At 37.1% G+C, this 26,699-nt stretch overlaps 1 protein-coding gene across 14 annotated transcripts in view; it reads right to left on the minus strand.

Moving 5' to 3' along the window:
- UNC80 (unc-80 homolog, NALCN channel complex subunit) overlaps positions 1-26,699 on the minus strand; it is a 231,472-nt gene that overhangs the window by 154,649 nt on the left and 50,124 nt on the right. For 9 of the 14 annotated variants that reach the window (XM_032754680.2, XM_032754686.2, XM_032754679.2 and 6 more), the window contains 9 exons: positions 25,737-26,105; positions 20,365-20,511; positions 17,032-17,179; positions 14,810-14,958; positions 12,241-12,407; positions 11,396-11,494; positions 6,944-7,158; positions 5,728-5,834; positions 3,921-4,017 (listed from right to left, as the gene is read on the minus strand). In XM_032754680.2, the coding sequence (XP_032610571.1) occupies positions 3,921-4,017; positions 5,728-5,834; positions 6,944-7,158; positions 11,396-11,494; positions 12,241-12,407; positions 14,810-14,958; positions 17,032-17,179; positions 20,365-20,511; positions 25,737-26,105 (1,498 nt within the window). The remainder of the gene's footprint in view (positions 1-3,920; positions 4,018-5,727; positions 5,835-6,943; positions 7,159-11,395; positions 11,495-12,240; positions 12,408-14,809; positions 14,959-17,031; positions 17,180-20,364; positions 20,512-25,736; positions 26,106-26,699) is intronic. The other 5 variants (XM_032754681.2, XM_032754685.2, XM_032754684.2 and 2 more) reach the window with 2 other exon arrangements.

Raw genomic sequence — 26,699 nt, forward strand, 5'->3', positions numbered from 1 at the left:
CATGATTTTTAAAATGAAATAATTTCAGTGAATATGAAAACACAAAAGAAAAAGCTAATTTCTGAATGTAATTTCAATTCTATTTCATGTTCACCAGATACAGTTTTTATTTATTGAATAACTTTTAAATTTTAAAGAAATTCGATGGCATTTCATCTCAAATCAGTGAAGCTAAAGTACTGCGTTTAAACTGAGGGTAAGAAGGTTTGATGTTTGTTCTCTTTAACAACTTTAAAGAAAGAAACAAAGAAATTCTGTAATTAAGATAATTTAGATAAGAAAAGACAACACATCTATCATGGTTGGGTACGAATCATTTATACACATAGACTGCAAAGGAAAGAGAGAAAAAGAAAGAAGGGAAAGAAGAAAAGAAAGAACAAAGGGAGAGAGCAAGAAAGAAATCAAGAGAAAGAAAGGAGAGAAGGAAAGAAAGGAAGGAAGCAGAAAAGGAAGTAAGGAAAAAAGCAAGCTCAAAAATAGAATGATGTTTGCACAATTAAGGGCAGTAGTTGTTGCAAAATACAATGTACTTAGATTAGCAGATAATGTTGTTTAAGCTGGAGATACTTATTTTTTGCAAGCAATTCCAAAGGAATATCTTTTTTATAATTTTTAAAAAGCAAGAGAACATAGGCAAAGAATAGTGATATATAAGCTATATTCTCTTGCCAGCCTAAAGCACATAAAATATTCCAGATAACAATCTCAAATATTATGGCTTTGTTTTCTAGACATGCAAAAATAAACTGCATTTCAGGTATTGTTGACACAAACTCATTGTAGAATCTGGCTCTATGAATATTCCATATCAGATCTTTTGAATCTGTGAATGGAATACAAAGAATATACGAAGCAATGGCTAAAATCCATAGGAATTGTGGTAAGAAAAACACAAAGTCCAGAATGAACTAATGTTTGTAAGAAATGCTAATGATAACATGTTTGGAACACGAATAAGAAGAGAATGTAAGAGAATTAAAAGGAGAGTGTAAACAAGTCAATTATGCTTTTATCTTTTCCACCAAGGAGAAAAATCTACAAACGGAGAAGTATAGTGCCATAATCAGGCCAGCTACAATGAAATGTCATAGACTGGGTGACTTAAAACAACAAACATTTATTTCTCACAGTTCTGAAGGCTGGAAGTCTGAGATCAGGGTGTCCGCATGGTCGGGTTCTTGGTGATGGCTCTCTTCCTGGTTATGTGCTCACGTGGCTTTTCCTTGGTGTATGCATGCAGAGAGACCTTATGTCTCCTCCTTTTTTTTTTTTTTAATGAGGGCATTAAAATCCCATCACAAGTGCCCCCCTTATGACCTTATCTAAACCTAATCACCTCCCAAAGCCTCCACCTCTAAATACTACCACTTTGGGGATTAGAGCTTCAAGACAAATTTTTTGGGGATATACACATTCAGTTCATAGCAGACAGAAAAAGTTCACTTAAGAAGAAATATTTGGGCAGGCATGGTGGTTCATGCCTGTGATCCCAGCACTTTGGGACGCTGTGGTAGGAGGATCACTTGAGGCCAGCAGTTCAAGACAAGCCTGGGCAACATAGCAAGATCCACCCCGCCCATCTCTACAAAAAATGTAAAACAAATTTAGTGGGGCATGGTGGTGCATGTCCCTAATCCTAGCTACTTGCAAGACTGAGGCAAGAGGATCATTTGAGCCTGGGAGTTTGAGGCTGCAGTGAACTATGATTGTACCATTGCACTCCAGCATGGGTGACAGGGGAAGACCCTGTCTCAAAAAGAAAGAAGGAAGAAAGGAAAGAAAGAAAGAGAAGGAGATTTGGAAAGAAAAGAAAAGAAAAGAAAGAAAGAAAGAAAGAAAGAAAGAAAGAAAGAAAGAAAGAGAAAGAAGAGAGAGAGTGAAAGAAAGAAAGAAAAAGAAAGAAAGAAAGGAGAGAAGAGAAGAGAAGAAGGAAGGAAGCAAGGAAGCAAGGAAGCAAGGAAGGAAGGAAGGAAGGAAGGAAGGAAGGAAGGAAGGAATTTTGAAACAAGAAGAAATATTCACCAAATGTGAGAGACCCTACATTCTTTGAGTTTAAGCCTCAGTTATACTTTAGTGCATAAAGAGAACTTAAAGATGTGATTGCAGCTCCAGTCAAATGACATCCAGTTAGCATGACACATACCTGGAGAAACACACTTTAGCTCCACACTTCATTCTCAAAAAAGCACAAGAAAATTTCTTTATAATACTGACGTCTGAACGTGAGACATATTGTCTCCAAAATATCATGAGGAGTGGAAAGAGTGTAAAAGGATTGAAAATGACAAATGTCCTGGTTATTAGAAGATTCTTAAAACCACAGAGACTAATAAACTTGATGTTTGCACTAGTCAAATTCTATAAGAGATAATTAAATAGATAGGAACATTTTCAAGAGAGAAGTAATCATAGGAATCACTGTAACTTCATTATGCTGAACTAAGTCATGTTTTTTCTGATAGAGTTGTAAGGATATCATAGGCATGTTTTGGTAAATTCTGATGATGTTTCTGTAGTGATATGGGAAAGTTCTCTGATCACTAGAAAATTAAGTGTATGGTTCACTAAAAATCTGTACCCACAAATCATTAATTAATCAAAGTCAAGTAGAAGTATTCTTAGAGTTATATCTTTGCATTTTTCCTGTTCAGTAATAATATGAACAACTTGGACGAGAACAGGGAAATGTGCATGTCTCTGCAGACAGATCTTTATAGTACAAAGAAGAAAAGACAGAGTTCAATTTAGTTTTGATTCTCTTTTCATTCACTCATTCATTCATTCATTTGCTTATTTATTTATATTTTGATCTCAAAGAGGAGTGGAAAGAGTGTAAAAGCATTGAAAATGGATTCTCCTCAAAATTATGGATTCTGTCTCTTAATTTCCTTCCTGGGGAAGTGACTTAACTACCTCCTAAGCTAATGAAATAATGCATTTTCATCATTTTTGAAATGAAGAACAAATAATGGCTATATTAAAGTATACCATGATATTCATCCATGTGAAAAAAGGCTAGCAAAAATTAATCAATACAAACCAATTACGTGATATGAAAATAGAAAATGTAATTTTAAATTGTGTTCATATACTTCCTGTAGTCCTCAAGCTTAATAGTTACACTATCTACTATACTAATTAATTTTACATATGGCATATTGCATTCCATCCTAAGTTCCACATTTTGTAAAAAAGCATATCATCTAACTAAAATACATAATAAAAAGGAATCAGAATGGTGATGGATCTAGAGACACTTCCATATAAGGAAAAGTAATCAAAGATGTTTAACTAGCAGCAGTGAGATGAAAAGACAGAACATGAAATGGACAACATATGGAGCTTGCATGATATGTGTGTGTGAGTGTATGTGATGTGTATGCGTGTGCATCTTGGTACAGACGTCATAACTAGGAAAAATGAAGCAAATTTGTGGATAAGTATGTCTTCAGAATGTAAGGAAAAATTCTCTAATAATTAAGGCTGTCTTGCTCTGGAACAGGTTGCTTTGTAAAGTTATAAACTCCCCCTCAGTGGAAGTGTGCAGAGGGTGGCTGGCCACCTGTCAGGGATATACTGAGCAGAATTTGTAAGTAGATAGGTGGGTGGATAAAAGGATCTCTGGAAGTTTTGTAAAGTTCTCAGATTTTAATAAAAGATAGAACAGCAGAAGAGGCTGGATCTTATTCTTTGAAAACCCAGTGCCCATCATGGAGTGAGGAACATAGGTAAGGCTTCCATAAATGTCTGTTTAATCAAATTGCAAAAAGAGAAGCTATAGACAGTGGTAAAAGGCATGTATGAGAAAGAAATGAATGAAAAACCAATGAAAATAGAAAATGGACCACTTAATGTAATCAAGTTTTTGTTCTGTGTGATGAAAGTTGAATAGAATTCTTAGGATGCATGACATTTACCAAGACGCTTGAAGAAATTCTCCTCTTCATCTCTTCCATTTTCCATGCCACTTCCTGGCCCACCTTCAGAAAGCTTCACAGCACTAGTGAATTTGACCTGAGAAAAAAAAAAAAAAAAAAAGGAAAGTAGAGCGATAACAAGATTCAAATCTTGTGGTTAGATCAATTCTTGACTTGAAAATGAGTTGTTTACTCATTTTCATACGATTACTTTGCTCTTCTGGCTTCCACATCTGGTTAGTTTAGTCATCAGTGTAGTTCATTCCCATGTGCCAAAAAAGACATCACTGTAACTAAAAGGAGGAACCAGGTCCCAGATTAAAAGCTAAATAATCAGGTGCTATAAAAATAATTGAGATATTCTTAGAGTTTAAATCTGATAAAGTCCAAACTGAAATTAATGAATAGCAAGACATAGTCATTCTTTACAAATACCACAATTGAGAATCAGACCAAAGTGAAAGATAGCCAAATAGAATACTTTAAATCTCTGTGAAAGAATCAGTATAAAGTAATTTATAGAGTGTACTATAATAAAAATGTAATAACATGTTTCTCTTTCTAAGAATTAAAATATGTTCTTCATCTTGCTTTTAGCTCAGCAGTACTCAAAATTTTTCGCACAGCAAGGAAGCTATGGGCCACACAAACTCAAATACTTGACTTACGTTTTTTAGCAAATAAAAGGTAAGGAAGGAATGATACTATTTTCTAAATATGCTATAGTCTTGCATATTATTTGGATAATTTCAAAATATCACTTTTAAAACAGACTAGATAAAAGAAAACTGGTTTGGCTGGGCGTGGTGGCTCACACCTGTAATCCCAGCACTTTGGGAGGCCGAGGTGGGAGGATCACGAGATCAAGAGATCAAGACCATCCTAGCCAACATGGTGAAACCCCGTCTCTACTAAAAATATTAAATTAGCTGGGCATGGTGGCATGCACTAGTCCCAGCTACTCGGGAGGCTGAGGCAGGAGAATCGCTTGAACCTGGAAGGTGGAGGTTGCAGTAAGCCGAGATCGCGCTACTGCACTCCAGCCTGGCGACAGATCGAGTCTTCATCAAAAACAAAACAAAACAAAAACAAAAACAACAACAACATCAACAACAACAAAACCCACAAAGAACAAAACAAAACAAAAACAACCCTGATTTTAGTGAGATTAGAAAACAAAAGAATGCAAGCAAATAATTTGTACACATATAAGGAAACATAACTCTTATCATATGCTGAAAATTAGGCATACAAATGACCAGGCCATGAAGCAACCACAGGGTGGACTCTCGGAAGAAACCTCACATTACTCCAATGCTTCACAGTATTATGAAGGAGGAGTGTAGTGAAAAAAGTCATCCCGAGTTTCTTTCTTCTTTTCAATATAGATAATGGTTCATATGGTGCCAAAAGTAGTGGGAAAAGGATGAATTATGTGTGTCTTAATATGTAAAAGGGATCACTGTAAAATTACCAGATCCTTGGACAGGAGTTTGAGATGTCAGTCATTTCGTAGGTGTGTTAAAAGTCAAAAATAGCTGGGAAATAATGTCTATATACATCTCTATATTTGCATTATAATTTTATATAATTTTTTGACCACACTTTTCTTTTTCCCTTCCTATGATAGCCTACTACTTCAACATTTTAGTTTCCATTGCTTATCTAAGTTTCCAAAGTTAGTTCATCTGGAGAGTTTCTTCAGCTCTTCCTTATTTGGCCCCTGCAGGTGTTTGCTATTTCTCAGCCTTCACATATTTCTATCAGTGACTTCAACATTCACTTACACAAGTTATGTCCTGTTTACCTTGGAGCTTTGCCTGATGAAAGAGAGTCGGTCCACAGAGCTAATGTCCAGGAGGTCCTCCACACCATCTGCCAGGCCTGAGAGGGATGATCTTTTCAGCCAGTTCCCTATTTAATAGTTAAATCATTTAGATCAATGTAGCATTTTCTATCCAATCAATTAAACAGAAATGTCAACATAAGCCCAACAGGTGATGAAAGTTACATGGCTTGGTATAAATAGAAAAACAAATTGTTTTCAATATACATGCTTTGAATAAAAATGTTCAGTGTTAGACTATAAAATTGCATAAGCATGTGGGGCCAAGACAAAAAGAATCTGGGTTGAGAGGAAACCATCATCTATCCAGCTTCACACCTCTCATTAAAGCCTGTGAATTTTACCTCTTAAATATTTCTCAAATGTGTTCATTTATCTCTGCCTACATGGCCACCACCCAGTCCAAGCTTCCATTTACTTATACCTAACCTACTAGCTAACTTTCCTTCTGGTCTCCCTTATCTATTCATGCTGCCGCCAGTATGATTTCCATGCAGTGATGTTTTGGAAAAAGTTTACTTGCTTGAGTTACTCTCCTGTTCAACATCCCATCTTGGCTATCTAGGGATCTAGAATGAAGAGTCAACCTGACCTGGCCCCTATCATTCTACTACAGTCATACAGCCACTTGTCTCCTTGTTTCAGTTCCTTCACTTCCCTTCAACCTCCTAATATCTTTGCAAATAATGGCTACCTGGAGTGCTCTCCTTCCTTCTCCCAAGTATCCTGGAGATCTTAATGCCTCTACCACTAGGAAGCCTTCCCTGATTTCTGCCTCCTCCCCCACATTCAGATCAGGGCTCATTGTTGCATGCTTTCATAGAACTATGTATACTTCCTTCATAAAATTCATAGTTTGCAATTATACTTAGTTGTATGATTATCTGCTTTAATGACTGGGGCTCCTACTATATTGCAAGTTTAGCAAAGTTGGGAGGCTGTGTGTATTTGCTTGCTATTTAATCCTTGATGGCTAGTGTAGTGATCGCACACAGAAGAGGCATGTAGTAGGGTATTAAAATTACGTGTGGAAAAAATTAAATGAATGAATGAATGAATGAAGTCAGTCTAGGTCTTATGACTTGAAGGTCTTCTTTTTCGGCCCTACTATGCATCACTGAGTTGATCTGAGGACATGGTTGGTAATAAGATAATCCATAAACAAATACAGACATACTTTTACCTATGGGGAGTTTAAGCTTCTTCCGGAGGGAAATTCTGCGGGATCGTGAACGGGCACGTCGGTCAGAGGTGGTCCCTGAGTGGGCAGTCGTGCATTCTGAAGTGTCCTGCTCAGACTGGCTGCTGGTATCACTTGCTGCACTCTGGGACTTGAACATCTTACGCCAGAAATCTTTCCGCCCCAGGTTGGCTCCTTGCATTTGCTCATCGCTGTAAGCAAGCAGAGGATAGGGTTAAACTTCTGACAACACTTGAGAAATTCTCCTAAATTTATTTCATCTTCCTGTCAATGATATTTAGGCAAATCATGCAAAATGATCTTTGATGGGCTGAAATGTGGGAAGAGTGGGCATTGAAGTGGGAGGAAAGAGATCAAGGTTGATCTGAGCTCTTCTTGAAAATAGTCATGTCTCAGCTATAACATGAGGTGGTTGGATTTTTTCAACTTTAATAAAAACATTAAATATTATTGCAGGTATTCATCTGCAGGTGTGAGTCATAATACCAGAAGCACTTACAATTTCACTGCAACCTCTGCCTCCCAGGTTCAAGTGATTCTCCTGCCTCAGCCTCCGGAGTAGCTGGGACTACAGGCATGTGCCACCACACCCAGCTAATTTTTTGTATTTTTAGTAGAGAGAGGGTTTCACCGTGTTAGCCAAGATGGTCTCAATCTCCTGACCTCGTGATCCGTCCACCTCAGCCTGCCAAAGTGCTGGGATTACAGGCGTGAGCCACCGTGCCCGGCCAATATTTAACTTTTTATTAAAGATCCCTAAGGCTTGTGCAGTACTGTTCCTCATTCCCCACCCATCACCCCAGTATAGTATCATACTTGAACACCAAATAAACTTACAAAAAATATTTAAATGAATGGAATGCCATCACACCATACCCGGGAAATGCATCATCCTACAACCAGTAAGTCAAAGAAACTTAGGTAGGGCTTGAAAGTAAAAAATAAGTACAACTCAGTAGGACAAATAGGAACACCTGCAAGGGGATTTTTGAGTAGGGCATTCCACAACAGGAAAAAGACCAGTGGCCAATAATATGCAGAATTTAATCTCACCCGAAATTACAAAACATAGGCAGCTGAAGTAAGATCTTTATTTTTACTCAATAAATTAGCAATGATTAAGGGAGTTCATGAGGGGTGCAGGGAGGTGGGGAGGAGGGAAAGCAATTATTATACTCCCAGTGGGGAGTATACTATCACACTCCCAGTGGGGAGCTAAAATGATCCAACCTCTCTTTAAAGTAATTTGGCAATACGTTATCCAAAGCTTATATCACTGCCCTTGACAGAGAAATTCAATTTCCAGAAAGTAATCTCATGGAAATTATGGGACAACATACTAAGATGTAGGTAAAAGGCAAGGCGTGGTGGCTCACACCTGTAATCCCAGCACTTTGGGAGGCCGAGGCAGGCAGATCACGAGGTCAGGAGGTCGAGACCATCCTGGCTGACATGGTGAAACCCTGTCTCTATTAAAAATACAAAAAATTAGCCAGGTGCAGTGGCAGGCGCCTGTAGTCCCAGCTACTCAGGAGGCTGAGGCAGGAGAATTGCGTGAACCCGGGAGGAGGAGCTTGCAGTGGGCCGAGATCGCGCCACTGCACTCCGGCCTGGGCGAAAGAGCGAGACTCGGTCTCAAAAAAAAAAAAAAAAAAAAAAATGTAGGTACAAGAAAGTCAAATACTCACTTAGTTTTTATTGGTCAACTTTAAAAAGGAGGAAACAATCTAAATGTTCAACACCAGGGAAACAGTTGAATAGATATGGGATTTCCATATGGTGGTATGCTCTGTAGTCATAATTTTATTTTAGAGGACTATTATATGAAAAATATTCACTATATACCACAAAGTGAAAAGGTAACAATCAAATGGTTTAAAAAGAACATCACCAAGTTAATTGGGAAAAAAAAGTACACGTGACCATGTGTCTGAGTGTGGTTTTGTGTGCATACATGCTCAAAAATGTCTCCAACATAATACACCAAGAGTTTACAGAGGTTATCTCTAGTTGGTGGCATTTCCATTTTTAAACTACTTTCCCTTTATGTTTTTCTGTGTTTTCTACATTTGTCAACTTGAGCAACATATATTACTGCAGTAATTTGGAAAGTACAAGGTATAGAAAATACATAATATTTGATGAAACTTATTTATGGGGTTTTAGGTACTGATTTGCTTATAAGCTTTGGGGCTGAATCAACCCAAAATTTGACAGAACGGTGTAAAGCAATTATTTTCTACAGATATTTATATGGGTATCCAGAATTTCTTAAAATCTCATCAGAGTACTAAATATTTTTAAGTTCTTTTTTTAAAAAATAGGGTATTCTGTTTATCAAATATGGTATGAATTTAAATCCATTTTCTAAAATTTGATTTCTCAGTTACTTTTTATCAAATGATTACAGGGTATGAAGCATTTCTCACTTTTGGTAAATGCATGGCATGATACGTGTATGACTATGTAGTCTGGCTGGAAAAACATCTGGGGAGGCTATAATTTCTCAATTTCCTCAATAAAATGTTACATCACCTTGTCCGATGGTGTGTATCAATATTGAGTTTCAGAGAAATTAGTGCATAACACTGCTTTAATATGACTCAGGGAATGTGACTATTATTTAAGAAGGAAGAAGACACAGGGCCAGAAGGGGAGGGAAGGAAAGAGACAGAGAAGCTAGAGGAGGAGCCAGTGTCATCTGAAGTAACCACTCATCTTTCTCCAGTGCTAACCAGGGGACATTTGGCATGCTTACCTTCTGGGCCTATTGGGATCATGAAAAAGTTCCATGTTTGACATTTTATGACATCCCTCTAAGTGGAAATATTTATGTAGAGGCATATTGAAACACGTATCTTCACATAAGAAGAAAGAATAGATGTGCTAAATGCTAAGAAATTAGGTGGTGTTTACAGAACACTGAACAAACAGAATATTTTGGAATCTAGAAAACTTAACAACCTAGAAATATACAGTCGATGGTTTTACTTTTTAAATCCAATTTGGCTATTCGATCATTCTCATTGATCAGATTAGCTCAATAGTTGCTGGTGTTAATTTGAAAAGAAAAAGAATCTCTTCTTTTTCGGGCAGACTTTCTGTGTATAAAGCCTTTTAACTAGTCTCATGGCTATTTAGTCACAGAACTCTGTCTTTCACGTTGGTTTTTTTTCCCTTAGAGCTTATGTTTGAATTTTTACCATATACTTAAAGGCTACCTTAAAGGGAAAACTAAAACTGAATTTTAAGAAAGGAAGCTAAAGAAAACAAAAGCTTAATAATAATCTGACACTTTTATCCTTTCATTCATTGATTGAATCATTCATTCATTCATTCATTCATTCATGAAATATAGACTAAGTGCCTAGTATGAGCAAGCCCAGTCTCCATACTGGGGCTATAGCCATATGCAGAAACTCACATGTTCCCTGAACCCATGGAATTGATCTACTTGAACACTAAATAAACACAAAATTGTGTTTATCACACATTTGTGTTTACTACAAAATTTCTAAAATTTTGAAGTGCTACAAGAACTGTGTGGGCATTTTTTCTTTGAAGATTTTGTTTGCTTGCTATGGGTTACCAAAGTCCTATCTGATGGCTGTGTGCTTCTCACTTTGATTTGCCTGACTGTGAAGAAAGGATATCATAATACCTAGAATATTCTGCAGGATTCCTAGAAGAAAAATCACTTAATACTGAGTAAGGTTTTGAGAAGCAGAATGGTATACCTAAAACGAAGTACATGTTTACACTCCACTTGTGGATTAGTAGTTCTCAAAAAGAGAAAAAATACAAATAAAACTTGCATAGAACTAGGCTGTACAATTAGCGTCTATGGTAACCCTTATATTTTCTGAGGGCACTAATTTAAAGATGTTTTTGATTTTTCCATTATGAAAAGTGTAGATTAACTGATGTCAGAGGACACTGGAATGGATCTCAAGAGAGGACCAAGGTACGATGTGTTACAGTCTATGTTTCAGCTAAAGGTGAGAACTGGAGAAGTTTTTGTTACTTATTTTGGGAAAACCTTCATTAAGTATACTGACAGCCATTCATACATTTAAGTTTTTAAAAAATTATAAGTGATTTTAAGCAAGAAACTGGAGGACACTCCCAGCCCACCTGGTATATATGCCATTTTTCAAGGTGTATCTTCAGTAGTGTGCATGAAAAGCAGAAGTGAGGGAGACACTGGAGATGGGAAATGTAGTTAGGGAGGCTTCTCATAGGCACAGACTGGTTATTTGTGATTTGGCCTGGAGAGGTTAGTGGCATTCGGAATGAAATGTAAAGGGTAGAAACAAGGCAAAGTTCAAAGGAGATGAAAAACAAACAAATAGCAGTTTGGAAAATAGAAATTCTTCCAGAGTGAAGTGCATAGCCGTCTGCACTGGAGACAAAACCAACGCTACTTACTGCTCTGGAGTCTGTGAGGGGCGACCGGACATGAAGCTACGACATTCCTCAGGTGCAGAGGATACCTGGCCTTTATCCACAATGCTTCCCGCCTCTGACCTATACAAATGGTGCATTCCAACAATTACAGCAGAGCAGGATAGCAAGTCTTAATACTTCATACACTTCATAAAACAAAACACTCTGTTGTAGACAACTTTGCAGCTTATGAACTTTATGTCACCAGGAGTCTATGTTGTTTAGAATTTATACCACACCATTAACTCATGACTTAGCAGCCTTTTTGCTTCACAATATCACCATTATTGCAAACAAAGTCATTAACTGCAAGCAGGATTTTAAGTTTAGGAGTTTATTTTAATTTTTAAGTGGCATTTAATATACAATAGGCATAAAATAAATTTATGTTTACTAGAAGGAAAAACAACAGGCTATTACTTAATCATTTGTCTTTTACCACATTTAGAATAGAATTTACTGAACAGGATAATATGGTATCAGTAATTGCTTTTCCTTTCTGAATAAAAGTGTAAATTATGTACAGAAGAGACTAAAACAGGTAGCATTCTACCATTTAATTAAGAGCTATGACGTGAAGTTCAAGTATATGAAAATTCAAGAACAACTGAGCTCTAATTCATATTAGAGGCGGCATTTATTTGACAGTAAATTTATTCATTTTTCTAAGCTGCTGCTGCACCACCCAGTGAAACCACTTACACAAGATAATTTTACCATTCCTACACTGAAGTTTCACCACAGGAACCACACAAACAGTACAACAACAGATTTTATTCTAGTGACATAAGGCAAACACTAATATTCAGAGAGTTCAAGCTTCCAACCTTTTACTGCCTGCAGGCTTAGATTCCTGTTCATTCTCCTCCACCTTTTTCCCTGGTGCTAACTTCTCGGCACTGTCAAGCAGAGCGCTGAGGGCCACTCTCCTGAAGACATTCCCATGAGCCTCTTTGATAAACTGGACCAGCTGACGAATGTCACAATACAGTCCCTATTTGGAGGCAAGAAGGAAGTTGCAGAAAGAAAGATAGCTGTGCGATTAAATAGTTTTTCCAGGTAGAGAGGAAGAAAGTAATTCCTTAGGCTTACATGAGCATTGGAACCATTAAGACAGGACAGTTTACTATTGATGAAACTGGTAGTATACTCCTTCTACAATGTTCCTATAGAAGAACATTACCAAGGCCTTTGCTGGTCATCCTTAGTATGAAAAAGGATGGTTATCACGCTTCATTCAGAAAGTTGCCTGCATCATTAGAAAGACATTAATTTACATTTTAAACCATTGGATTCCCAAGCTTTAATTTTCTCTTTTAATTGTAACTTCTGAAGAGATGCCTGCAAAGAAAAAGGTAGTCAAAAATTTGTTTACATTAGAGATTTTGGTCCCTGTTCAGCTTCTCCAAATTTTCTGTATCATTATGACAAAATATGTTAAGTCCTCCAGACATTTCTACCAAAGACAGATTATTCAAAGGATGATGCGTTTTGCTGGACAGATTTAGCAAATTACATATATGTTGTAGCCCATTTGAACATGAACTTGACTACAAACTCAAGTTGATGTAGGGCTATTACAACCAATATATTGGTGAATCAATATTTAAAAATATATGCTGGACTTTTACTTGAGAAATTAAGCTTTGGATCCAGCATTTCCCCTCTCTCTCTCTGCTCATGAAGTGAGTAGTCACTGTATTTTTTTTGCCTTAGGAAAAGTTCATGGCAAGGCAGAATGCAGAAGCCTAAACAATACTTACCTTGATAGTTGTGGTTTTCAAAACCTAAGACCACTGGGACAATTATGTCCATAATTTTTAGGAAAGCAGAAGGTAGGACCCTTGGGGAGAACATGGATGCAGAACACTTTGGGTTCTGTGGGAAGCAGGGCCCTGTGCCCCTCACTCTGCTCTGCAGTAATTCCTCTAGGAACGGGGAAAGACTCCAAAAAGGAAAGATTCCAAACTCACCAGAGGGTGCCCAGCCCTAAGCACACAGCAAAGAGTACTATGTGAAATCAGAGGTGTAGACTAATCATTGAGACCTGTGGAACCTCCCCAGGCTCTAGATGCTTCCTAAGACTTGGGGGTCTTTACGCAACACTGTGAAGTGGGGAACCCCAAGAATGACAGAAGTTTGATGTCCCACTGTTCTTATGGGATGGGAGTTCAAAGTCAAACTTAAGATTTCTTTTTTAATATAGTATTTTTCTACACATGAGTTTGTAAAAAAAGATGTATAAGCAGTCGTGTATATTGTAATCAACCTGTTAAATTACTTTTGCTATGACCAAATTGTATGCATGGATGGTACCTGTGCTACACTCAAGCTCCAAGAAATTTGCTGGGTTGGCTTTGGCTGTCAGCAAAGTTCAACTCCTTTAGTTTGGGATTTTATCTCAAGTTAAGTGAATTGTTTCAATAGTTACAATAGCTTAAAATAATTTCCTTGATTTGAGTACATTAGGTGACAGGGTCCACATGTGCAAATGGAATGATTTCCGCATAGGAGTCATAATATCTAACAGACTGCTAGGATAGAGAAATGCTGCTTTGCCTCCCAAAGATACCTGAATTCACCTATTCATGTTAGATTTTTCAGCCTTAATCTACATTTTCGTATCAGAAACCACAATCTTCTTGGTGGTAATTAAGCACTAGCCTTTTAATTTTTTTATTTCTATAGGTTTTGGGGAACAGATGGTATTTGGTTACATGAGTAAGTTCGTTAGTGGTGCTTTGTGATATTTTAGCGCACCCATCCCCCAAGCAGTATACACTGAACTCAATTTATAGTCTTTTATCCCTCAACTCCTTTCCACCCTCCCCCTAAGTCCCCAAAGTCTATTGTGTCATTCTTATGCCTTTAGCACTAGCCTTTTATAACCTGGTTCTTCCCTATCCTATTGCGACTTCAGTGGTTTAATTAACACAGTCTTTCAAGACAGGTAGCTAAAAGATTACAGACAGTGCTTAATAAAAGAAAACAAAACCAATTTCAGCAACATATTTGCATTAATTTTTAAAGTAAATATGGTTTCAAATAATACTTGGGATAACATTCTTTAGTATTTTATGAGCCAACAAGCTGTGCTCTAGAACCTCCTTTCTGAAGGGCTCAACATACTTTACAATTATTTCACCAAACACTTTATAACCTTTGAGATGGGAAAGGAAGATAGGTGAACTTGCAAATAGGATAAATGAGTAACAAGGAGAAGAAAAGTGTTAACGCTCCATTATGACTTACTGGTGACACCAGGGAAAATAGATATTTAAACTTTAAAGTGTAGACTTTTAGATTTCAGCTTCTCTTACTCATGGCCATGACAATGAGTACTTTTCTCAGGGCAGAGACTGACACCTCCTGTGGGAAGAGAGGAGAGCTTCTCACCAGATTCTCAGGGCTGTGCAATTCATGTGTGGTTGAAGCGCAGCGTGTGATGAGGGATTTAAACATGGCGCTGACGATAATGCCTTCCACATTTTGGGCTGTGGATTTGTTGTCCACTGTGGTGAAGTTATTTCCAAACCCAGCCTTGTCTGGAATGCAAAAGCACAAATTAAAGACAATGCTTCCTTTAAGCTACACAATGGGTAGGAGTAAGGCAGTACTTGTCACCCAAGAATTAGTGAAGTGCTACGTGAAATACAGAAACAAGGAATTAAAGATGCCCCCAGTTTAATAATCTCTAGGCAGACCTGGAAATAAATGAATCATAGTCTCCTTCAGAGCCTTTACTATATGATACAACCAATTGCATTTCTGGAATGGTTTTGTTGATAAATTTTAGCAAAGGAAAGGAAACCAACTCTTAAGTTTAGGAAAGACTTTTAGGGTTAGAGTAGTTTTTAAATAGGTGATCATTTACAGAAAAAAAAAAAAAAAAAAAGGCTCCTAAATGACCCCTCAATGGAGAGTTCATTTTCAAGCTTTCTGGTGGTGAGAAATGCTACTTTCTCAATGGAAATTGTTCAGTCTGTCTAAAGTGGAATAAGGTGGGGCCAACCAGGTAGCTGGGAAGGGAGAAGAAAGAGTCAGGCAGGAGCCCTGCAGGGAAGCTCTCATAGGCCCTGGGAAAGACCGAGTCCTGCCAAGAACTGCAGAGTTCTCCCAGAAACTTCTTGGGCAGGTGGAGAGGGGAAACCTCCCACCTTTCTCAGAGCCACCTCCTTCTTGCTCACACACATGTGAAATGCCCGTGAATGGAAGCCTTTGACCTCCATGGCATTTTATGCCAGTTTTTCACAGAAAACTGGATCTTTCGTAGGTGACACATAGGTATCCTGTGCCCGTGCCAGAGGATTTCTCATGGTCTGTGAACCACCTGTGAAATGTGACAAAGGGCATGGGCAGCTCCAAGATTCACCATATGGGGACCTATGTCTGCCTGGCTGATTCACTGTGATCCACTCCCACATCTCAAGCAACGCAGGAGGAATTTATCACCTTAAAGTAATATACTTTATTACCAACCTCTCACTGTCTATGCCAATTGACAAGGGATGATCTCTAGATTTCACATTGCTGAAAGATTTCTTTTAGTCTATGCTTATAATTTCTATCTCAAATAGTTTAAAAAGGAGAAAAAATCATTTGTAATCAAGAATTTCTCTTGCATTGTCTCAACTACCTTCCCAATTTATTGCCTTTTTAATTTATATTGTGTTTGGTTTAAAACAACTCTGCTAATAGATTGTTTGAGGGGTTCTATAGAGGAGCAATATTTTATTTTAATGTGAAACCAAACAATATTCCTGGGTTACAACCAGGAAAACTGCTTCTAAATCTAGCAAATATATTTTCATTGCAAACTAATCAACTACTATCATACATTTGTTATATAAACAATAAAAGCCTATACTACAAAGCTATCCTTCCCAGACTCTAATTGAAATGTGTATTTTTTTCAACTCAGGCTTCATGCATTATTTTCCTTGCATTGCTGCATTTGCATTCACATTGGACTGGCGGCCTTTGGTTTACTATAAATGCAGTTGACACTTATTGGTCTCCCCCTGTAACTTAGGTCTTCATACTAGAGTTTTCTGAAAGCCATTAAGTTATAAAATAGCTTGTAGGTTTATCTGTGGCTCTATTTGCCTTTTTAAAAAAAATTTAGTATGTGTGTGTCCAAATTGTGTTACTACTATGTTTACTGCAATCATAAGGTTTTTCTCCCATTTTACTTTGTGAAAAAACTGTCAAGCACTGTGCCACTATAATGCCTGTACGTTATAGACACTCATTTCACATCCGTTGAACTAATGAATATGATCACTGCCTCAGAGGTCATATAACACTATGTTATATGAGAGAGAGGAGTCCCACAAGCGGCGGTATAAAAATTGATGGGCTAGGTGAGAACTCCACAAGCCTTACCAAACTTTCATTTACTGTGGTAAGTTGTCCTCAGAAAGCCTCCAAAATGTGTCATCAGAGATAATGTGCAAGCTTTTCTTGTTTATCCTCTATACACACACCCACACACATGCATGGACACATACGTATCTTTTCCTCTAAATTCTACCTCCACAAATTTAGTGTCCCCTTGAAACACTACCTGCTTCACCTCACAACGACTTCTCCTAGAACTTGGGTGCAGCTTTACTTACTGTCAGTGACCGGCTCCATACAAAATCCTAGCAAAGCATGCAAGAAGTCCACTACATTATTGAGAGAGTCCTTGTTCACATAGTCCCTCATGGTTTGTCGGAACTGCATCTTATCTAGCTTGTATAGCTTAGTGAGGCAGTTCTGGGCCTGCAATGAAGGAAGAAAAGTGAAAAAGTCACAAGTACCAGCTTAAGCTATGGATACTGGTAGTCTGAGACAGAAGCCTTCAGAAGGCAAGGGTTTCCAACCATCCCCACTCGCCGGTGACAGGCAACCCTGCTAGCCCCTCTTGTCTGAGTAAGATGTGAGCACAGACAGACTGAGAAGTCTGAGGGTGTTTACATTGAGAACAGCTGCTCCATAGGAAAAACCCCAAAGCTCAAAGCTAAGGTCTAATGCTGGTCTCAGAAAGAGTTCAGTATTTTCACCAAGATAGAGATTTTAAGATCTTAATGAAAAAAAAGTTTGAAATTTAGATAAGTGATAGAATTGACAATCCACGTTTAGAAAACCTCAAAGGCTTTGTGTGCAATGGGAAGATGCGTGCCACACTACATCTGAATAAAAGAGACAAAAGAATGTCTACACAGTGGAACGAAATGGGACAACGACCAAAGTCTCTGGGTTGAGGGGAAAAGGGATAAGGATCAAGAAAGAAGGGGTGGCTGAGTGAGGGCCACCTTAATTATGGATGGAGAACTCTGGACCACCAGGCACAGGCATTGAAGTCAGATTAGGGAAGGCAATTCCTGAGAATTGGGATTGTATTAGTGCCCTTAATTGTGGCCCAGAAGAGAATTTAGTTATATCATCATTTTGACAAATCAAGGCCCAGGAAAAAATTCTTGGAAATTTTGAGAGAGAAAAAAAAGATTATAAAAGACTGAAACTTGGAATTAGCAATAGGCTTCTTGGTATAACTTTGTTATAATCTCTCCATCTGTATTGCAAAGTCAGATGGATTGATACGTTTTTCATTTTTCCTTTATTATGTCCTAGATTTGAAATTAGGTATTTTTATTCCCAGGGAGTTTACAAGTTTCCAGATATTGAGCAAACTCATTTTTATTGCAAAATAAATGCTACTAGCTATAAAATGAAGTTTGCAAAGTACTTAGGTAAAATATATTTTGCATAAAGAAGTATTTAATTGTCATTCTATAAAGAATATGTGAAGATGTTTATTGTAGCATTTATAAAGCTCTTTAAAACCCTGAGTTGGCAGGCCCTGAAGTACGAATTATTCTGTGTTTTCTATAAAATACACCAAAAAAGGTATAATTTCAAATTTTCTCTTTAGAGGATATTAAAATGTTTGTATCGTCTGTATGAGTTCAGTGGGAAGTTTAAGCAAGCATAAGAATATCAAACTTTAAATACTTAAATTCTGAAAGAATATCCTGAATTTCTTCAAAATATATAAAACTTTTAAGAAATGAATTCCTTTTCAATAATTGGAGACTACCAGCTAATGATTACATTAATACTCTAAGATACATTGAGGCATTATATGATGAAATTGCTGGGCACTTTGACGAATATCGTCAGAATAACCTTCTGTTTCTTGGAAGAAAAAAGGCTAGGGAAAGGACCTTGCCTAGTAAAGGTGACAAATATTCTTAGTATCTTAAAAATTAAGTAGTTTCTGAAAGGCCAATGGTAGAGAAATCTGAAAATATTTAGCTTCTGGAACTGGATATTTCTCAAGGAAAATTTCCCATATTTATATCTCTTGGACAATGTGTTTATTGAACTAAATAAGCAAAGATAATATCAATAATGAGCATTAAATAGAAGGAGATAATAGAGAAATTGTCCCATAAGTCAAATCAATTAGACAGGCAGAACACTGGCTGAATGTCCTCATTGGAAGTGTTCGGTGCTCCTGGGGAGGAAAGTATGATGAACTAACTAAGTGATAACAACAGCTCCTCAAATGGCTTCTGATCCAACTCATCCTGCTTTCTGTGAATCCAGAAAGACAAATCTTGGTTATCAGAGCCAGTTTATACTTCCAACTAAAGCATGACACTTTTTATTATGTTTATTTATTATGTTTTAGTGTTTCATGTCATGAAATTGGTCTTCTGCATGGGGAGTGATGTGGTTTATTTGTCTTTGAAGGCATTTATTCATACTGTAATGCAGTTTAAAATCAAAGATAAAAAATCTTATACATATGTGCAACGATGGCAGAGATGCCAGCTTTCTATAGCCTTATTAATTATTATTTTCAAATTTTGGCCTCAAAATCAAGATCTTGGTCAAAAGTTTCAAGTTTCAAAATTTAGAAGCTAATAGTGCAAATATAACCCCCATATACATATAATAAACTAAAATAACACAACACAATATAATATAAAAGAGCAAAACAGAAAAGGATAGCTAGATGGATAGATGAGAGATGATGCATTAAGCAAGAAACCCAGCATGCTAATACTGTGTGAACATTTCATGACAAAACCTAATATCAAGGAAAAACAGGCTGGCATTAGATTTTGACATGACCCTAAAACTCTGCCAAGATATGCCAAAGGATTTCCGAACTCAACTTTGCATCAAACTCTTATTTTTAAGAGAATATTTTCTTATGATTTCAATTCAAACATACATATGAAGCAACCATCCCAGCTCAGACTGTGGAAGTAGGTTATTGTTCAAATTGAAAAAGAAAATTAACAGTCAGCAGAGGCAAATAAAAATGAGCTGGAAGACCATTTCCAGTACAGAATTATGTTTGGCAAGCCTAAATGCAGAGTTTCAAGTTTCACACAGTTGACAAGGACATGATCTCAAATATTCAGAAGGAAAGGTTCATTCTCAAATAAAGCAGCCAGAAAATGACTGGCTACTTTTACAGTCCTCTTTTGTCGCAATAAGGGCCATTTTCCATAACTTAAGAAGGACAGCAAACCAGGTCCTAAAACTTTGACCCCTTTCTCCAATATGCAATATGTTTCTACAGTACCCAGGCAGATGATTAAAAAGTCATTTGTTACAGGCCATCAAAAGCTTGCTAAATGTGTTCATCTGTGCAAAAGTTCTTTCAAGCTGCAAGTCACACATTCCAATTATATATACTTTCACTAATTGGGAGTTGGTCTGCCCTAGGCAGGAGGCAGAAATATTTTCCCAATTAAACTTTCCTAAGCCTGGGTTTTAGATGTCTTGAGATATCTCATGAGAATCTCCTCACACCAAAACAGCATTAATTATTCCTACAAAATACAATATTTTTCAGGAAACACTGACCCTCATTGTCAAAGGACTCATTCTTAAACAGAAGGGAAGGAAGAGGGAGAGGAAATGGAATCTACTTTAATTCTCCTTACATTCTCTCGGAATACCTGGTGTCTCAGACGATCTCCAGAGAGCCCTCGGTGTCCTTCTCCACAACCATAGGCACATCCCAAAGACTTCACTATTTTGATGAGCATTGTTAGAGCAAGCCTATGGTTGCTTACAGGTGTACTTTCATCCTGGTACCCACGAATGAGAAAGAAAGAAAAATCTGTTTACTTTGTCACTGAGGTCCTTTCGCTAGGATTCTATTGTATGATTAAATCAAGTTTATATGTTTTACAGGGAGCACCTGCAATTTGGAAAACAGAATTGCAGCGGGCTCAACAAACATGCTCAGTTTTCTAAAATTTAGTATATGATTTAAAAGAAAAAATCTACGTATTTTGAACACCCTCTGTTGCTAGACAATATAAGTATAGACGTCTTTGTTAGAAGACATGCTTTTATATCCTTGACTGCTGTCAGACAACCACCCAAAGAGAGACAGTGCAGACTATCATTGATGAAAGCAAATAAGTTTTATTAGAAACTACCCTCATCGGTAGGCCTCTGATACACCAGGGAAGGATTACTGCCAAGTTTCTGGAACTGATCAAAGTCTGGAACTTCGAAATTTCATGCAACTTCTGACATTTTTGAGGGCTTTTATTTCTAATTGTATACTTTCACTGTATTATAATACACATGCACAAACAAAGTGAGAATATACAGAACTTTATAAACACTTTCAGCTTGATTCTTCCCCTGAGACTAAATAGGAAGACCCCCTGAGATGAATCATGAGAATTGATATCATCCTATCTTTTGCCCAATTTAATCTTTGCTGTTAGTGGAGAACATGGCTTCCAAAAAAGGAACTTCCTTGAATTATTTCCAAAGAAGCATAAGGAAGCAGTTGCTAAGGAATGATGCAGAGCCCAGTGTGGAAGAATCACTTTCTTTGGGAAGCTGCAGCCTGTCTCAGTCCTTCTACCACTTTCTACCATCAGCACATACACCATAAACCTGGGATTCCAGCTCCTGTTCCTTAACTGCATATGATGTTAGATAACTTAACTAATCTCCTTGTGTTTTTGTTTCCTTACCTGTGAATTTAGGATTCTAATAGCTGCCCTTCCTACTTCATAGGTTTACTATGCAGAGCAAATTAAATAATGTATGAGAATTGTTCTGCAAATTGTAAGGGACTTTTCCATAGCCACATGATTGGGTTAACGCATAAACTTTGGAAACAGATATAAGTACTCAAATGTGCGTGTGGTATGGAAGGAATAGGGGCTTATCTATACATTAGCATGGGCCTTACTATGATAAGGTTGACTTTCTCCTCCCCTAACGTTATCCAGTTGGTCCCCCTTTTCTTATCTGTAAGCTCTTGTAGCGGAAGTGGTGCTGAACTCCAGATATTCCCCTTGGCACTGCAGCATTCATTCTCTGAGCTATTCGAAGTGCTGATGGCTCACTGCCCTCAGATGAGTGCCTCTGAAGGCCACAGCTAGAGAGCTGCCTCACCCAACATTATATTCTCTTCCTGGAGGCAGTCTACCTCTAATGACTGGACAGGGCCATAAAGGGACCTGGGATGTGTCTGCTAAAAAGGTCTCTTTGCATCACCTGAGGACTACTTAAAGAGCCATTCCAGCTTCAAAGCCCTCTGTGATTAGTTTAGGCCTCTATTACAACCACACTGCAGTTCAATTTCTCCCTATGCCCCACCCTGCTTTTTCATACCTAACAGAGGTTAATCCTGAGAGGACACTCCAGTAAATTGCCTGCACACATATCTTCATATTGGAGCCTGTTTCCAGGGACCCCTACTTAAGACAGCTCAGAAAGTTGCAAACAGAAGACTCAAACTTATCAACAGAACTGCATGTATATAGGTTGACTATCCTTATTCAAAATGCTTGGACTAGAAGTATTTTTGATTTCAGATTTTTTCAGATTTTGGAATATATGCATATATATAATGAGATGGGAATAGGACCCAAGTCTAAACACAAAATTTATGTATGCTTCACATAGGCCTTATATACATAAGCTGAAGATAATTTTATATAATTTAATAATTTTGTGCATGACATAAAGTTTTGACTGCATTTCATCTGTGAGTTGTCACATTAGGTCAGGTATGGAATTTTCTACTTGTGGCCTCATGTTGGAGCTCAAAAAGTTTCAGATCTTGGAGCATTTTAGATTTCAGATTTTTGGGGTTTTAGTTTGAATTCCGATTTTAGCTTCAACATTTACTAACTATATAGCCTTGGACAAACTACTTAACCTACCTGTGCCTTACAAAGTCGGAATCATAATATCTATTTCATAGAGTTGTGAGAATTAGAGTCAAAACATGAAAGGCATGTAATAATAGAAAAACTAATTATTATTAATTATTAATAATAGCAAAACTAATTATTAATTAAAAATAATAATAAAATTAATTATTTTAATGTGTAGGGCACTGCTTTCCTCTGGAGCACCTTTATGCAAATTAGAAAAGGCACCCCTCTAGGAGGAGAATTAGAAGAAGATGAGCCCTCTGAATGGTTGTAATCCTTTGGTGAGTGGTTCCGAAAGCGGAGGTTGGACTGGATTTCAATCCTCACTGGCTTCCTTAGTCAAGGGCCTTTGTGTAGAGGGCTCTGTAAAGGCTACAAAGCCTTATGCAGCAGTGCCTCAGAAAAGGTCATCCTGAACAAGGGCTTATTTGGAAGACTGGTTTACACATATTTTAAAATTATTATAAGCTCCTTTAAAAATTTTCTAGCTCTGGAAGCTCTTTGTAAATATCTATTCAGGTTTTCATTTCTTTAGACCTTCAGATGTCCTTGGGATTCAGGTTGCTTTCATAGGAGACATTCAGAAAGATGTAGCAACTTACAGCAAAAAAAACTGAAGATATTAAACAACATTCCAAGCTCTCAGTACAAGTTGTGGCAAATATAGAAATGGAAATTAGATCTTCCTTTCTATCTTAATCAATTCTTATGCTTCTGTTATTACTAAGTTGCAAAATTAGATAAACCTTCTGATTCCACTGAAGATAACAGATGGGTTTGGGGCAGAACAGACCAGTGTGAATCACAAACAGAAGGCACTTGACCTACCATCAGGTTTTATTTTATAAATTATTTGCACTAAAAAGAATATTATTTTGGGAACTAACTATAAGACATATATATCTTGGTGGCTGTATTGGAGACCACATAGTCTGACTTTAAAAATCCTATACTGATCAAAAGTGATAACTTCGGTCAAAATAACATCTATTACATCAAGCTATATAGTCTAGATAATATCTACGTTCTAAATAATCAAGACACTTGTGGGTTTTCAATAAAAATGTGGTTAAAATGCCACTTGGATAAAATTTCAAAGCTAAAAAAAGGAAGAGCAAAAATGAAAACAAAACACTAATTATGAACCTCAGAGATCTTTAGCATATATACAAAACCTCATCAGTTTAGTTGGAACATCTAAGTTTTGCTGATAAAAGCTTATCAATATTTCATAATATTCTCTTCTTTTTAATTTCCCTTGAATATTATAATGGGCAAAACACTATTTCTAATCTCTTTGTCCAAACAGAGTTGATATGTAAAGAATGGAAATTCAGTAAGAATCTCACCAGTTTCTGTGTTTATAAATTTGGTCCTTATAACTTGTATTTGTTTGCTAATTCCTAAGTAACTGATCACTGAATGATTCTTTAGATCTTAGCATCTGCAATCAAATCTCTTGTGATCTGTACCATTATTTAGATAATTTTCATTTACAGTCAGATCTGAAGTTCCTTGCATTGTCCTCAGGATGGATAAGGTGCTAAGGTGTTGGGAAACTTAAAATCCAATAAAGTTTGTTAGAACTGCCTTATGATTAATACAATTAAGGCAAGAGAAGAAAATCATATAGAAAAGGCTCAACAACCAAGATTATCGGAGCAAGAATATTTGGATCACGGTCCACAAATATTGGGAAGAAAAGAGTAAACAATAAAATGAAGAAACCAGATGATAAATGCATATGAAACGTGTCAAGTGGGACTCGAAATAAATGAGGAAGAAATTGTGAAAGAGGAAGGAGTATTGCAACGCTTGCTCAGATGTGAAAATCTGATAACATGTAAGAAAAATGGACAATTTATAGTTTATACAATATATATCCAGATGGTATATATCTAGAACTCTACACATTATAACTTCACAAGTGTAAACACTTGACATGATGTGTAGAGTATTTGTTAGAGATTAAAATCTCTTGTTGACTTCAATTTCTGAATATCATTTTCTAGCTAAAACCACAAATTGAGATTAGTGTAAGTTATGTGAATTTGAGCTGTAGTAATTTGTATTTAAAATTTAAAAAGAAAACCAATTCTTGATGTTAAGAAATCATATACCAGATGTTGACAAGGCAGAGGGAATTAAATTTAGGAACAATTAATAATACAAAGACTAAAGCCACCAGGATGTGCCACATTGAGACATGAGAGGGCTGAATGAGGCTAAGAGAGTTATTCCCACTTCAAACCAACATAAACTAATCAAGCAAAATTCTTCTCTTGCTTTCTCCTTAACTGTGGTTGAAGCTGGCTGCCAAAAATGTGTTACTTAAAAGAAATAACTTTACATTGAAGAAAAACTATACTGCTTGTTATGGGCTGAATATTTGTGTATTCGCAAAATTCACATATTGAAGCTGTAACCCCTCAATCTGATGGGATTTGTAGATGGGTCTTTGGGAGGTAATAGGGTTAAGTGAGGTCATGATGGTGGGGCCTGGTCTAGTGGGATTGGGCCCATATAAGAAGAAACACAAGGAAGCTCTTTTGCTCTCTCTCTTTTGCTTTCTCTGTATGCACAAAGAAGAGGCCATGTGAGAACACAATAAGACAGTGGTCACCTATAAGGCAAGAGAAGAGGCTTCAGAATAAAACTAAACCTGACAGCACTTGGACTTCCCAGCCTCCAGAACCATGAGAAATAAATTTCTATTGTTTAAGCCACTCAGTGTATGGTATTTTGTTATGGCAGCTTGAGAAGACTAAGACATTCTTCAATTAGGTCAGAGTCTGAAGGTTTTGAGAAAGGTTATACTTGGCGTCAGACTGAGAATTACGGCAACATAGCATAACTGAAATGTTCTCTTGCAGAAATAACATGACTAGAGAATTAGCTCTAACACTGTTTGGATGGCAATAGATATTGGATTTAGAGTACAGTTGCATTTAACTGTTTCTACTAATGCCTACTGAGAACCTAATGAAGAGATTTCTCCACTCTCCACTTTTTTGCTCTAGTGACTAGGTGCTGTTCGGAGTCAATAAACTGCTGGCAGGCAAGCTTTAGAAAGAAATTAAGTATGACATTTCATGAGGACACATAAGGTGTTTCAGTCATACCTTCTCTTGGTTCTTATCATTCTTCTCATAAGGGCCACCTCCACCTCCTCCACCTCCTCCTCCATCACCTCCTCCACCTCCTCCATCTCCACCTCCTCCTTCTTCTCCTCCACCATCTCCAGCTCCACTAACAGCAGGGCCTCCGAATCCACAGGTGGAACTTCCAGATACTCCTTTGAACTGGAAAGCTCCCTCACTTGGCCTCTTTTCCAAAGTCTCATTTTCCTTGTTTTCACTCTTCTTTCTATTCTTTTCTACACAGGGCACCACACCAAGTTGAAGCAAGCATTCCACAATGTTTAGCGCCACGTCGCAGATACGAGAGCTGATGTCATGATTAAGGACAAGATAAACAGCCTTCAGAACTACCTGAGAAAGACAAGATAAACACAGCATGATTAAGTTACCTGCACTCCCTCTTCCTAAAGAGATTTGGTTATTCTGTTTAACTCATTTCCTTAGGCTAGTCTATGAAATTCGGTAGAAATAATTTAGACAATTGTCAAATTTTCCTATAAAAGTTGCTGTGGAATCTTGTGTATTTGCTTAATAGAGCATGTAAGTCACCCAAAGTATTAAAAATATATACATGTATTATCTCATGTACATCTTCCAAAACATGCTATGATATCAACAGTTAATGGGGATATTGAAGCATAGTGAGTTAATGGGAGAGTAATTATCTGTCCAAATGGAAACTTGTTCTATTGATTTTTTAAAATAAAAGTGTTTTAATCCCCTGTCTTTCATTCATTACTAATAATGGATAAAGAACAATGATTTCCTTTTGTTCATTCATGACTATATCATTATTCATATTTCATTTAAAGTACAAAACATTTGCACGTTTAAATTATGTTCCTTTATTGGTTTTAATATTGTAAATTATTTGCTAAGCCAGGATTCCTAATGTGCAATAAAATTTTGTGAAATATAATTGTAAAATACAACAACCCCTTCATT

The sequence above is a fragment of the Hylobates moloch genome, unplaced genomic scaffold (genome assembly GCF_009828535.3).
Source record: "Hylobates moloch isolate HMO894 unplaced genomic scaffold, HMol_V3 SCAFFOLD_1, whole genome shotgun sequence".
Taxonomy (NCBI): Eukaryota; Metazoa; Chordata; class Mammalia; order Primates; family Hylobatidae; genus Hylobates; species Hylobates moloch.